The 14921-nt window shown below is 40.9% G+C and overlaps 1 protein-coding gene across 1 annotated transcript; it reads right to left on the bottom strand.

Moving 5' to 3' along the window:
- Window positions 1–1222: 1222 nt before the first annotated feature.
- On the bottom strand, window positions 1223–13123 carry LOC135507885 (kelch-like protein 14). The gene is made up of 9 exons (XM_064927632.1): window positions 13046–13123; window positions 11261–12149; window positions 9019–9140; window positions 3768–3857; window positions 3530–3608; window positions 2803–2993; window positions 2111–2269; window positions 1696–1853; window positions 1223–1363 (listed from the first exon to the last, which is right to left on the bottom strand). The coding sequence occupies exons 2-9, from the start codon at window positions 12139–12141 to the stop codon at window positions 1223–1225; spliced, it is 1821 nt and encodes a 606-aa protein (XP_064783704.1). The 5' UTR covers window positions 12142–12149; window positions 13046–13123.
- Between the last annotated feature and the right edge of the window lie 1798 nt (window positions 13124–14921).

Here is a 14921-nt window from a genome sequence, read left to right as displayed (position 1 = left end):
TACACAGTGTTTTTTAAGTTCACTATTAGTGCATTAAGGACCACTATATTCTTTACCCTTATCTTAAATGGGATATACTCTTTTTGAGGGGAATTGTGATCTCTGGAAATAGGCTCTGTTAAACATTAACAAGTAACATTGAACGCAAAACAACAGAAAACCCACCTTATCACTCAGTTAACATTGCTATCTATGTATACCAATTGCTAGCAATAAATAATCATAATTTGATTGTACCACCCTTAAATAATCATATCAGTTATTAGTGCCATTTTTACAAAGATCAGAGTAAGATTTTGAATGTAAAAATTGTTCTTGCTTGCAGCTTAAAGGGAGAAGGATTCCTTTGCCACATGTACAGTATGGCAACGATCTAACAAGCAGATCAACTGTTAGTATGTCTCTGCTTTACAATATACTGTACACAGAATCATGATTTTGGTTGTTAAAAGATGAGCATACCCACTGGGCAAACTGGTCGAATCAAAGTTGTTTCCATGTCATTTCAACCCCAACAATCAATGTGATGACTTTGAATTAACGTGGGAAACTAATTAGATTAGCAAAAAGTCATCAACGTAAGGTTATTTTGTACTTTTTCAACCCTAAATCCAATGACATTGTGAAATTTTGTGTTGATTTCACGTTGAATTAAAGTTAGCTGACAACTCAACCAAATGTAAATCAACTAGACGTTGAACTGACCTCTGTGCCCAGTGGGTATTAACCAGAGTTCCGTTTCAGTGTGATTTGGTTGACAGAGTTTCCAGTGGCAATTATTTTTAACAGCACTGCATTCTGTTTTTGATTGATGTCTCCTACTAATAACAAGATACAAATGGATTTTTGAAAGCTATAACAATTCAGTTCAACACTATGCGTGCTAGTTATATCAAGATAAGCCAAAAACACTTACTATCGATTAAAGAAAAATCTGATATGAAATGTGTCCATTGTCTGGAAGAAGTTCAACACAGATGGGGTTTTAAATACAGGAAATACATGATAACTTACTTTTTCAAACCTTCAGTAGGCAATAATAACGAAAGTGCTCTTTTGTCAAACCAGTAAAAAAATAATTTCGACACATCCCATCGGCTGATTGGAGGACTTCATGACAAAATGTGTTAACAACTGTTCGTTTATCGATGGTCCTTTCCACCATCACTCCATTCTCTTCCTCACCTACTTCTCCTGCTACTCTGTCGTACCTAGTGATGTGTTATTTGTTGAAGGGCAGACAGGCAGGCAATGTGACAGTGGAGCAGGATGGGCCTGCTAAGGGCTCTGCCACCTCTCCCTCCAGCTCTGTCCAGGTCCCCTTCTCTGGGCTAAAGCAGATGGTGGAAGACTTGTAGGCTCCCTGCAATACAGCAGTTGACACATCCTATTATTATATTAATTCATACATGGGCATGTGTCTATGAGGTTTTTCAAAGGTGTTTCAAGGTAATTTAAAGGTATTTCACAGTGTCCCACCTATGGCCGTCTCTAACAGGACTGAAACTAATCTAGCCACCAGGTTGTTGGTATTCCTAAACCCATACTGTAGGCCTACATACCCTATGCTATTGTGCTTTTAAAACAAGAAAATACAACTTCATACTCACATACAATCATACATACTGTATAGCAATTCAACTAAAACTAGGATAAGCGTTAACGTAGGATAAAGATAGTGAAATGAGCCTTCACCATGCTCCAGCTGTATCCTCCCACTAGGAAGATGCTGTTGTCCAGGATGCAACAGCCGGGGCCACTGCGGCCCTCCAGGATGGGCGTCTGGAGGATGTTCCACTGGTCTGCTTTGGGGTCATAACACTCCACCAGCATTACGTCCAGGTGAGAGAAACCTGAGCACAGCAGAAAGGAAACACGATGAGGAACCCTCATTGTGATTTCTCACACTGCAATAATGCTCAACTGAGGACAAGCTAGAGGGGTCATATGGCTTTATGGGTCAAGCTATTGAATCCAATTGAGCATTAGTGGACAGCATCCCTGAGAATATAGAGAATATACTAGTATTCAGAGGTTCCATCTTCTACTCCACATTCATTCATGTGGCTAAGTGCAAATAATGGGGTAGCTGGGACATGCCAGTCTTTACCTTTCAGATGGTTGCCCCCAATAGTGTAGAGGCGGTCATTCATCCCAGCCAGGGCATGAATGGCTCTCTTTGTGTTCATATCCTGTTTCCTGGCCCACACATCCATGATGGAGTCGTAGCAATACAGCCAGGAAACATATTCTCCATTATGGACTCCACCTATAGTGGTATAGCAGACACACACATAAAGATGTTATTATTAGCTATGAATGGACACATCAGGATCAATTGACCCATCACTCTGCTTACCTCCCCTATCTCTGTCTGTTCCCCAGCTCTGTTCCCCGCTTCAGCATAGATGTCGTATTTGTCGTTGTGTTCCCCAGTTCTGACGCTGTTCCTGCCCTGTTCCATGTCTGTGCTATATTAAATGTTCTCTCTCCGTACCTGCTTCTCATCTCCAGCGTCGGTTCTTACACATCCTGACTAAGTGTGCAGGGAAATCAACAAGTCTATGTATGTATTGATAGGTGATATTTAGCAGTCCTGCACTAATCACGATACTCCAGATCAATAGATTTTTTCAGTTCATTTTTACTGTGTCTGAGTTAGTCATTTTTCAGCTTTGCATTTTCAATATGAACTTATTTCCATTGAGATGATCTGTGAGGTCTCCCTTGTAAAATAGGTATTTTGACCTCAATAGGACAACCTATTAAAATGAAAGTTAAATCAAATGAGTGAGGTCTGACCTGAGATGTATATTTTCCCATTGTGCACTGCTCCAGCGTGTGCGGCGAGGGGCTGGGGCAGGGAGGAAACGTAGTTCCACTCGTTAGTCTCCAGGTTGTAGGATTCCACACTGGAGAGGTAGCCTGACTCGTTCCTCCCACCAATCACATACAGGTGCTTATCCAGGCAGCAGGCAAAGAAACTGGCTCTCCTGAGGAGGATGTGTCAACCAGACAACATCATTAAAACAACCAGGACAGTGTGTGTGTGTGTGTGTGTGTGTGTGTGTGTGTGTGTGTGTGTGTGTGTGTGTGTGTGTGTGTGTGTGTGTGTGTGTGTGTGTGTGTGTGGTGGACAAAGTTGTTGGACAAAGTTACAACTCAGGTATAACCTCTGTATGTAAAAAAAAACAATAAACAAAGATGTTTTATTGTCACATACACAGGATAGGTGCTATGAAATGTGATGTTTTATAGTATCGGCCATAGTAGTAAGGCGTCCCTGGAGCAAATGATGGTTAAGTGCCTTGCACAAGGGCACATTGGTAGATTTTTTTACCTTGTCGGCTCAGGTATTAGAATCAGCAACCTTTAGTTACTGACCCTAACTGCTCTAACCACTAAGCTATTTGTATGGAATGGTTAGAACATTCAGAACCTGCAATAATTCAGTATTAATAATCAGTACAATAATTCCCACATCTATTTGTATTGCATTATTTTGTCAATTTTGTTTGCATTGACTTACCTTTCCTGCATAGGCGGAAGTTGTATCCAACTGTTAAATCGTGGATCATACCGGCTGACATGATTAGTGCTGTGCTTTCCTGCAAAATACATGTCAGAATCAAGATCCATAAACACTTCATATGGCCACTTCCTTTCTAAAATGTGAATTATGAATTTAAATACTATATATACATGAATAGTTTTTTTTGTATTAGTATAAGTATTGGCATTAGTAGTAGTATCAGTAGTGATGTTACCATTGGGGTTCCACTGGTCCTCTCCACCCAGCAGTAGTATGAAGTTCTCCACCTCCACCACACAGTGATGGGCACTGTTGTAAGGCATTACTGGGAGACACAAGACAACAGTGGAGGATGTCAGAAACTGGCTGAGGGACGACACAGAATGGTGGTGTCATGGTTCCACCTGTCACCAGAGGGCGGCAGAGGCCGCCCTAGAGACTATAATGACACAGGTGTTTTTGTTACTAATTATTATTTACTTTAAGAGAGGTATGTTTTCTGTCACCCTTTGCAGAAGCTTGATTTGTTTGCTGTGTGCGTTGTCTCCTGAGTGAGTTCCACTCTTAGTGTTGGTTGTTTTCCCAGTTTTACTTTGTACCTTCTGTTGAACGTTTTCCAGTAAAGTATTTACATTTTTTCCTAAAGCACTGGTTCCTTGTCTGGTTCTCTTCTCTGCTCCTGGGTTCTACCTCACCATGTCACAACTTGACATCCAGTAAAAACTCTATACTGTGTGTGAAAGAGCAGTAACTTGCTCTCCAAACAAAGATACTTGCACTCCAAACTAGCACAAATCAACCAAAAGAATCAAAACAATTTATTTTAATCCAGTATTCAGGCAATTGGTGTTGTTTCACATTCGACAACACACTGCATGAAGGCCAAACACTCCCAACCATCCGGTGGTGGTGAAGTCTCCCTGCCTGTTTACTGTGTGTCTAGGTGAACCTCCTTATCCCTCTCCCTCTCTCCACTCAATCTTCCCCTGCTAAAGTGACCCCCGTTGAGACGGAGAGAAACGGTCTTAGGTGACAGTCATAATGAACATGATCATGTTCACTCAATAAATCTAGAGGCCCGCACCGTGCGTGGGCTTATGAGCGTAAATCAGTGGCATGGTAAAGCCCACCTGTCTGTCTCCATCCGTCATTTCCACCGTCACCTCCACGCTAGTCTGATGGATTGCAGTTGCTGTAAAATTAGACAGCCTTGAATCTCATTTCTTTCCGATTGGCCTCTCCTCTCCTCAGCTCTGCAATTTCAAAAGCTGTGGCTGGCTGACATGCAGGGGTCTTCCTCTCATAGAGGGGAGTCTATGTCAGACAGATACTGACTTACACAGCTTAATCTTCAATAAGGGTGTGTGACAAGCAGAGGTCTTCCATTGAAGGTGGAGAGCCTCAGATATGGTAGATAGGAGGACTAACAGCTTTCTCTTGAGGGAAGTGGATTCTACTCCCTGACTTCAGTGCCCAACACTGGCAAAAGGGTGTAGGTGGTAGATTTCGTTAACATGCCTTACTGTTATCATTTAGTTAAGAGATTTGAACGAGTGGTTATTTTTGTTGTGTTGTGATTTCTGCTCTTAGTAAACAACATCTGATACTGTAAAAAACAACAACATTGCACTCCACTGAGGGTAAATGAGATGGTATTGAGGATAAATAGACTCAGAACGATGGATTTACTGTCCATAACTTATGTTCAAGTTTGCTAATTTATTCGTTTTACTCCTATTCTGATAGTCTTGTACATTACAGCCTGAAAAGAGAAAAGATGTATCTCTGAATCAGGGACCATGATGTTCATAGATGTTGATATCAAAATACATTTAAACTGTTCCATATTTACCCCTGGAGCCGAAACTGTAAAACCACCGCGTGGCAGAAACCCAATCCCTTAGAATTGGCCTTGGCTTTACAGTAAGCTCTCAGGTTCACTAGAGGGAGTCAGACACCTCAGCATAGAAACACACTTGGTTGGGGTCGACTGAATGACTCCACGGCAACTGCACCAATCAACCGTTGCGTTACTACAGCCATCTAACATCGTTAATGTTATATCCCACCACATTGCATTCTTTTGTTCAGTACTGTGCTTAGATCAAGATGGATTTTTGAAGCCATGAGGTGCTAATGCCAGGTTGGCTCAGGTACTGTAGAATCAGGCAGCGGTGGACAGAGTCACTACTTTAACTGAGCCAATGTCTTTGTCTTCCTTCTCTTCCCTTCACGGTGCGATAGGTACACTAGATGGCAAGCAAGAGTTCCTCTAGTTTCTAGAACAGACGAGCTGCAGTGATCTGACGCGACAAGAGGGATCAGACTCTCCCTAAATTGTGTTGATAAATGTCTTAATCAAACGCTATCCCTCTCAGGCTTCGCCTCATTGAAAAGTTATGATTGAATGTTAATCATCCTCTATTCCACATCCATTGTGTAGCAGCTACATCAGGTGGTTATCGATGTGTTACGTTAAGGGGATGATTTTGCAGTTTTGTCCTTCCACACGGACACGGACCATTTGAGTGTTAACTTTTAGTTTTGAATAATGGAAATCCCCATTGACCTTTTGGTTGTTACACTTTATACCAATGAGCTTTAATGAGAAAAATGTCAATAGTGAAATATCAATGAGGCTGAACATCATTGTGTATGCATGCCTGTTCTGGTAACATGGCTGACCAAGAGGAAATGTTCAAATACCATTAATGTAACACTAATCATAACAGAGCAACAATGTAGCTTGTTGAGTGTTGACAGACAGCAGACAGGTGCATAGTATTTGGAACCACTGCTACAATTCTGTCTAGCTACAGATGGTATGTGTTGAAATGGTATCATGGTACATGACACTGGCAATATCAGACCAGGACCAGAAATAACTATGGGCATGTGTGAGACAAGTGTTGTTAGTGTGTTGAATGGGAGTGATTGAAAGCAGTTCTGACAAATGGACAATACAGTTGTATTGTGAGAATAGAGTGTACAGGGTCTAGGAGATGACAGTAGGGAGGTAGACCAGTGGGTAATATGTATGAATGGAGCGACATTAGTGAGAGATGCTCCCTGCCAGGCCAGAGGACAACAACTCAATATGGACACAGATGATGATGATGCAAAGGACAGATAAGGTTTTCCATTAGCACTTGTTTGACCTTTGGAAATTGGCAAGAATATAGTGGTGTCTCTCAAAAGGTCAACATAGACAGGTGGGAGAGAGAGCATAGAACACTATATCTTGAGGCAAGTAGTGTAATAGAAAGCTTGTTCTTTGTATTTGCAGAAGCATTACAGATGTAGGATCGTAACCCTTTCCACTCGTGGGAATTGGCCTATATGGACAGGGCTACATTGAAATGTTTCTTATAGAAGAAATATGAAAATGTATAACTATGGTAGCAATTGAAAGGGAACAGTTTGCAGATTATGGGGAAATTATTACACCAAAGGTTAGAAAACAACCTGGCACAAGACTGAATCCAACATCCAGACTGTTGATTTTATGTGCCTTTTACATTGACTGTACTTTTTGCCGCATTTGATCATAACGAAAACTGAAAATACTCTGGATACATTCAGTAACATGATAAGACTATTCCTGGAAAATGTTGAGTAGGTGCACCACAAGACACATAAATTACACTTATTTTTGTTGTTGTCTCCAAGTGGACACACACCCCTCCAAAGTGTTCACAGTTCCTAAGACATTTCAATGCATTTTTATGACTCAAAGAACAGTCTTCAACTATAAGGTGCTTTTTGAGCTCTCCTAGCTGTGCCGTTGAGGAACTAGAGCAAGCACACTTGCAGTTGTTTCCTTTGGAACACAACCCTGCATCCCCTCCATCACACAATTACTGTTGGTGTTTACACATTCCAAAAAACGGTCCATTATAAATTGCTATCTGGTTCAGGTGGGCATGATTTGAAAGCATGTTCTATTGCCAATATGACTAGATAAGTTATAAAATACGATCTTACAGTGTTAGGCCTCCACAAGGCATTTCAGAGAAACATATTGTAATTTTGGTGCACATAGAAAGGAGTTGTGTGCATTCAGGTGTGTGTGGCCCGACACATGTTCTACACAATTAACAAAAATAGGCTAATTCTGTTCAGAACAACCCAGGGTATGACATCATGTCATCATGTCATCGTACATCGAACACAATGATCATAAACGTTGACACTGTGTATGACAAGTGCACATTTGGACTCACAGGTGTTTGGCTTGCATGTGTGACATCAAAGCAGTATTTATTATAATCCTCAATGAGTCATCTTTCAAAATACATTGAGTCCTCTTAATTTACAGCATTTCCCTCACTCAGACATCAAATAATGAGCAAAAGTTGCCCAATGGGGGCAACTTCTTGTCGCGCTAGGTGCTCAAGTTCAGAACATCTGTCAGTCAAAACAGTGCTGTGAAGCACAAGGACAGAGCTCTGACGTCATGTATAGTATGTTACTGTACAGCCACTGCGTTCCAATTTAGCCGTTTTCTCAGTGCCCAAATCTTCCATTTTCAATCTGTATACGGGTATGAGTGTAAAGGGTTACTTTGTTGACTATTTTGTTGCACATCAGGAAATGCAAACTTGCAGTGTATTCAAGGTTTATCAAGACTTCTAATGTTCCTAATTTCCACTTCCCTAACGAAACGTGTCAACCCCTACAAAAATGGCCATTAATTATAATCCACATAATAATTCACATTTCCTGTTGCTGCAGGATTATTTTCAAGCTGTAGCAAACTGGCTCAAATTAAGATCCTACATCTGTAAGTTATTGGGCAAAGAATATCCACAAAATGTGCTTTTAGCTTTGCAAGGTTTTTCAAGTTGTCGATGCATGTCCAAAAACCAAAATGGTTTTATTAGCTTGGAGGGATGTTTCTTTTCTCTTTATCTCTCTACTATCTATTTGGCATACTCAATATTCAATAATAATATATTCTATCTTAATATATTGGACAGTAACATGTCATTCTAGCTGGACAGTAACATGTCATTGTATAATGTTAATCTACACGCCACTATGTCGTTAGATGACTATAAATCTGGCCATGCGTCTTTGCCAGGAGATTTCAGCAAAAACAAGGAAAACTCCATGCTATGGTGGTGTGCCTGTAAAGTCAGGCTCTGATTAAAAACATACTAAAAGTGCTAGTAATACACCATTACCTCTAGGAATTTGAGGAACTTCTTCCTTCTTCCCTCATTTGACCAGAAAATGTACTTGTGCTAAAGGTAAAGCCTCGTAACATTAAACTTGAAATAAACCAACCCTTGAAATCCTATTGTTGATTCGTGGGTTGAAATCTGGTTAAAATGAGACATAAACTGTGTATGACCTTTTGTGAAATCATCCCAAAAAAACGATTGATGTTCAACAAAATATAAAATATGACGTTGATAGAATGTTGATTAATTTGACGCTTATAACAGAAGAAGCTTCAGGTAAAAGACGGCGCTACTACTCACTAGTGAGGATCTTCCATGTCTTCTTCTCGTCATCATAGTACTGGACCAGATTACTGGGGAGTCGATCAGGTCCAGGAGGCAAGCCACCCACCAGCAACAGCATCCTCTTATTGGAACGAATCCTGGAGTAAAGTGTGTGTGGAGGGGTTGGGGTTTGGATGGGGTTGGGGTTGGGGTGGAGGGGGTTTGAAGTGTGGGGATAAGAGGTAGGAAACACAAAGATTACATAACTGATATAGATTAAATAAAACAACCACCAACATCAAACAAAAATACAAGATTTTCCATTATAGCAACAAGCCAACTGCAACTGATCACTACAACTTCATTGTGTTGGAAGTCATTGAACTGTAGCATATCCTATATGAAAGATTTAGATAACAAAATAATGTTCCCCATCATGTAGACACTTCCTTATTGGCCAACACTATATGAGCTATGTAGTTCACAGTAGTAACATCTTAACAGCATTGTGTATTAACCTGAACAATGTATCTATTTAATAACATGGTAATAACAGAGTAACTAGACTTTGTAACATCACAACTGTTTGTCTCTGAATTGATGTGAAAAAATGAACCTGCTTGCTTTTCATATGCTTTCTGTCCAAAGGGGGTTTAACCCCTAAAGATATCTGTTCAATTAGGTGTGAAGTCATCAGACTTTTCTAAAGGGTGACATACAGGGACGCAGATATGACTGGGCAATATACAGTAGAGTAGATCAATATGGCTATTCCATTGGTGAAGACTCTCCATGTGGCAGTTCTGACAGTTCTGAACCAATTGTTCAACATATTCCGGAGTTCTGGGGGTTTGTTCGTGAAATAGCCGAGCCACAAACTTTACTGTGCATTGAGTCCAGTCATCTTGTTTTGAATGAAGTTCAATGCAATTAAACAACTAACCACAAAGTAACAGTCGTTTTAACAACATTGGCCATTCATTCCAGACATTTGTATTGTTATTTTTGATGACTAAATGACCACCGTCTCAGTGCATCCATTTGGATAATGGCCCACTCGTGTTTTTTGGGGTTATTCTCATATGCAAATGTCTACTGATGAATTGAGGGGAGAGAAACAATGACATGTGATATTAATATGAGAAGTTTAGATCCTAGATCCGTGCTGCATTTGGACCCATGTATGGACATCTCACTAAGGAGACTATTAGGCATGGCAACATGCTACAGGACATGCAGGTCCTCTCCATTGCTCATAACTTTTTCTTTGATTTCCATTAGATAGGGAAACAGTAGTGTGCTCCATAAAGATATTGTAAGAAATAAATAAATAAGGAAATGAACCATGCTATAAATTACTCTGGTAAATACATTATACACCACAAGTGCAAGATAATTGTTTATTTCTATTTTCTCCAATACTGTGAGATTAGTTTTCCAATCATAAAGCCTACTGTTTATGAATTAAGAAGATAATGTTCAACAAATGTAACAGTCAGAATTGCTCCATAATAGTTATAATACAAACTCCGGTGTTTCAAGAGGTTTTTAACTAAGGTGTTTGCTGTCAACAACAGCAGCTTCAAGCACCACCAATCAATCATCTTCCTGGCAACTCCTGTCCATTAACTGTCTCGAAAATGCTGATCATGACGAACACACCATGACAAGCCATGGTTGTACTGTAGGTAAGGCAGACAAAGCAGCCATTCTCGGTATGGATCACCCAGATATACAACTCTATAATCCATTAATTGTTTCCTTGCTCTTGTCAAGCTATTCAAAATGTATAGGTTATGTATTTATAGGTTATATCTACCCAGGTTATGTCAATAGCAGTTTTCATGTGCTCTTCTGTAATATGTTTGACAAGTGTGTCTATGTTTAATTATAAGTGACCTATATATTTGAGAATAATGTGATAACTCGTATTTTGTAAGAAATGCCTGAATGTACTGTTCAACTATCTTCCTATTGACTGACGTTTTCAGCACTTAAAAAAATGTACTGAGAGTTAACACATTTATAGTGTGAGATGGTATGGAAAATAAGATAGATTAGACCATTCTAAAGCATCCTCACTAACCCTAACCATATCCAAGTGTACAAGGTAGTATCTTTACTAACCTTGTGTGTGTGTGTGTGTGTGTGTGTGTGTGTGTGTGTGTGTGTGTGTGTGTGTGTGTGTGTGTGTGTGTGTGTGTGTGTGTGTGTGTGTGTGTGTGTGTGTGTGTGTGTGTGTGTGTGTGTGTGTGTGTGTGTGTGTGTACATCCTCACTTGCTGGCTGTGGTCTGCCTGCAGTGCTGTCTGAAGGGCATCAGGTGGTAGTTCATGGCATCCATCAGCAGCTTCTGGCACACTGGGTCACTCCTCATGAAGTCAACCGACTGCACCCTCTCCACCAGCTCCGGGGCCGGAATGAGGGCGAAGCGCAGCCTCTTCATCAGGTCCGGGGCGTAGTGCATGCGAGTCTCCCGGTCATGCTCCAGCCACAGCACAGACATCTGGAAGAGGGCCAGCTCTGACTCCACCGGGGGCGGCAGAGCATCCAGCATGGCGCACATCTCCTCAAAGTTCAGCAGCAGCACATCCTCCACCAGGTACTTGTTGGCCAGCTTCTTGGTCTCGTCCAAGCCGTGCAGTGCTGCGATCTTGCAGATCTGCTTGTAGTTCTGTACAGAGATCTGGTCATTGAGGAACTGCACGCTGAGCTTGGTGATCTGGGGGACATTAAGGATCTTGCTGACCGAGAGCACCTCTTCCACAGTGTCCAGAGAGAGAGTGACGTTGGCAGTGTACAGGTACTCCAGCACTAGCCGTAGTCCGATGGAGGAGCAGCCTTGGAGGACCAGGTTGTTGATGGACCGGGTGCTTGCCATCAGCTTGTCATCGGGGGAGGAAGATGGGGTACCACTGCTCCCCTGGTCCTTGTTGTTGTTGGTCCCCTCGCTGTTGAGCATATGACTGCTGGAAAAGAGACACCTGAAATACTGAGAGCAGGACGCCAGCACTGCTTTGTGGCAGTGGAACTGCTGTCCTTGGGCAGTGAGAGTCACATCACAGAAAAGCTGTTTCCTCCATAGCAGGTTGAGCCCGTGCAGCAGGGTGTCACTGTGTGTAGGGTCAAAGGTGGATGTTCTATCACCCGATCTGGACATGACTTCACCTAGGCAACAAATACACCATGCAAGCCATTTAGCCTACATCTAGACCATGTATCTATGAATAAAATAACATGATATCATCATCACATTCAGGAGGGAATTGTCTCTAATACCTTCACGTTATACCGATCATAATGGTTAGTTAAATGAATATGCATCCGATCGAACCGGTAAACCATCATGCTGCTCCCGCCGATACTATTCTGCAATGAACAATATAGTTCGGTCCGGTTGGCTATCATTTCAACTTTGCTTTGGCTCATGTCGGAAGACAAGAGAAAATGAAAACGTATTGTCCCAAGAATGTGCCATTCAATTGCTATTTGCATTATTTCAAGACAAGATCATTTCAATTGACGCTGCGGTTTGACGCGCATTGCCAAAACAAACTACGAGAGGAGATGCTGCAGCGCCTTCTCTTTGATAACACAATTTAAGTTGTTGAATAAGGGAAAGGCAACCCCTATGCAAAGATAATATGCAGCATTCAGCTAACACTTATCGTTCTCTTCTTATCTTGCTGCACTCTCACAATGATCAAATTTACACATCCACAAATGCACGCACGGAGTGATACAAAAGCAATTAGTTTGTCCCCTCACACAGCCGACATCACTGTGCTCGGTGCGGAAGCTTTTTCCCCTTTTACCTGAGTTACGACTATTCAGACATGAGTATCGGAAATTATTCATTCAGTGCAGCAATTCAACGATATAAATGAAACATGCACATGTGTATGTAGTTAAACAACGCTAAAAATGCATTTACTACATGAAAAATGTTTGTAAACTTGATATAAGCGTCCTGTACTACCTTGTTTCGTAGTCGCCACATTCTCTAAAGCGCCTGTCACAACTAAATGATGTGAGCAGCTTGCTTCAGATCAAGCCAAACTTACCTGATTACGAGCTTGTAAAAAGCTTCAGGTTCCCAATAATCTCACTTGATTTTTCTTTGTTCTCCTTTTTCTTTAGATGTGTTCCTTTCCTTTAAAAGTCTATGGTCGTTGCCACAGAATAATTATTGATTCTCACTCATAAAGTCACTATTTCAGGTTATTTGTTGGCGTTGATCATTTGTTCTTCTGAATTAACAAGAAGTGTGTGAGTGTGTGAGAGGGAGCTGTGCTTTCTGCAAGAGAAGAAGAAGAAGAAATATACGTGTGACAAATTATGCTACCAAGAAACAACACATCATTATCCTTGGGCCTGGGGCTCAGTGAGTCGTAACGAGAGTAATAGGAAATCCACGGTTGGGGAGAGAAACGGTCGTGCATGGCCAGTGGAGAGAGACCATGCAGGGGTATGGATGCTGGAGAGACTCGCAAAATTATGGCTCAAGGCTATTGTAAAAACTGTCGAGCGTAAATGACTGCGATTTCAAACATCTATGGAAGAAAGAAAAGAGAAAGGGGGAGAAACCCCGAGTCTTCCCTCGCTGTTATAGAGAGAACCGTCAAGTTTTAGTGCGCATTGCTAATTAGTCAATTTCTCTCTGCCTTCACAGCCCGACGACTTTGCTGCTGAGCTGAAACTGCTAATTTCTGGGACCAGCCTTTTTTTTGGCTGTGAACTGGATGGATGAATGAATGGCTTGTCTCGCACAAATGACAAAAAGCCCCTGCCTTAATCTCCATCGCCAAAATAACCTCTCATCTCATTCTGCTCCTGCTAGTCCAACTTTAGTGGATTATATGCCTCACATTATAGAGTATGATATTACTAATAATAGTTTTATAATTTTAAATCTAAAACATATTTGTGTATGTTTGACAAAATTGTGTTCTGGGAGCATAAATTCATCCTCATTTCAATAACCAGCCACATTGTAGCAAGTTAAATTGCCATGCATATAAACATCCATTATATAGCTATTTTAGTATCTAGAATCAGAAGTTCTCAGATATTTGTAGCTTGATAGAATAGTTATTGTGACATGGACATAGGTCTACTGTAGGCCTACACAATAGAAAGGAATGGGTGTATTTATATTTATTATGGATCCCCAAGGCAGCAGCTACTCTTCCTGGGGTCCAGCAACATTAAGGCAGTTATATACAATTAAAAACATTGCATTACATTTCACAACAGATTTCACAACACATTAAGTGTGTGCCCTCAGGCCACTACTCTACTACCACATATCTGCATCACAAAATCGATGTGTACGTGTGTGTGTATAGTGCGTATGTTATCGTGTGTGTGTATGCGTGTGTCTGTGCCTGTATGTGTCTCTTCACAGTCCTGTTCCATAAGGTGTATTTGTATCTGTTTTTTAAATCAGATGTTACTGCTTGCATGAGTTACTTGATGTGGAATAGAGTTCCATGTTGTCATGGATATATGTAGTACTGTAAGCCTCCAGTAGTCTGTTCTGGACTTGGGGACTGTGAAGAGACCTCTGGTGGCCTGTCCCTACAAATGAGCCCATACAGGATAGGCCTCACAACCGATTTTGACAGCATTTCTAAATAATTTCACCTTATAGTAGGTGTACAGATGCACTGTCAATTCCAATAAAGACACACATAAAAAAGTATTTAGTCAGCCACCAATTGTGCAAGTTCTCCCACTTAAAAAGATGAAAGAGGCCTGTAATTTCCATCATAGGTACACTTCAACTATGACAGACAAAATGAGAAAAAAGAATCCAGAAAATCACATTGTAGGATTTTTAATGAATTTATTTGAAAATTATGGTGGAAAATAAGTATTTGGTCACTTACAAACAAGCAAGATTTCTGTCTCTCGCAGACCTGTAACTTCTTCTTTAAG

The sequence above is a fragment of the Oncorhynchus masou genome, chromosome 3 (assembly GCF_036934945.1).
Source record: "Oncorhynchus masou masou isolate Uvic2021 chromosome 3, UVic_Omas_1.1, whole genome shotgun sequence".
In the NCBI taxonomy this organism is placed as follows: domain Eukaryota; kingdom Metazoa; phylum Chordata; class Actinopteri; order Salmoniformes; family Salmonidae; genus Oncorhynchus; species Oncorhynchus masou.
This window is presented reverse-complemented; position numbering and strand designations above follow the sequence as displayed.

Bases quoted from the DNA above. Each gene is read 5' to 3' on its own strand.
- LOC135507885 (XM_064927632.1), bottom strand. From the start codon at position 12,141: ATGTCCAGATCGGGTGATAGAACATCCACCTTTGACCCTACACACAGT. The intron at 3,609-3,767 runs GTAACATCACTA...TGTATTTTGCAG, and splicing joins GGACCAGTGGAACCCCAATG to GAAAGCACAGCACTAATCAT. The intron at 2,994-3,529 runs GTAAGTCAATGC...CATCCTCCTCAG, and splicing joins CTTCCGCCTATGCAGGAAAG to GAGAGCCAGTTTCTTTGCCT.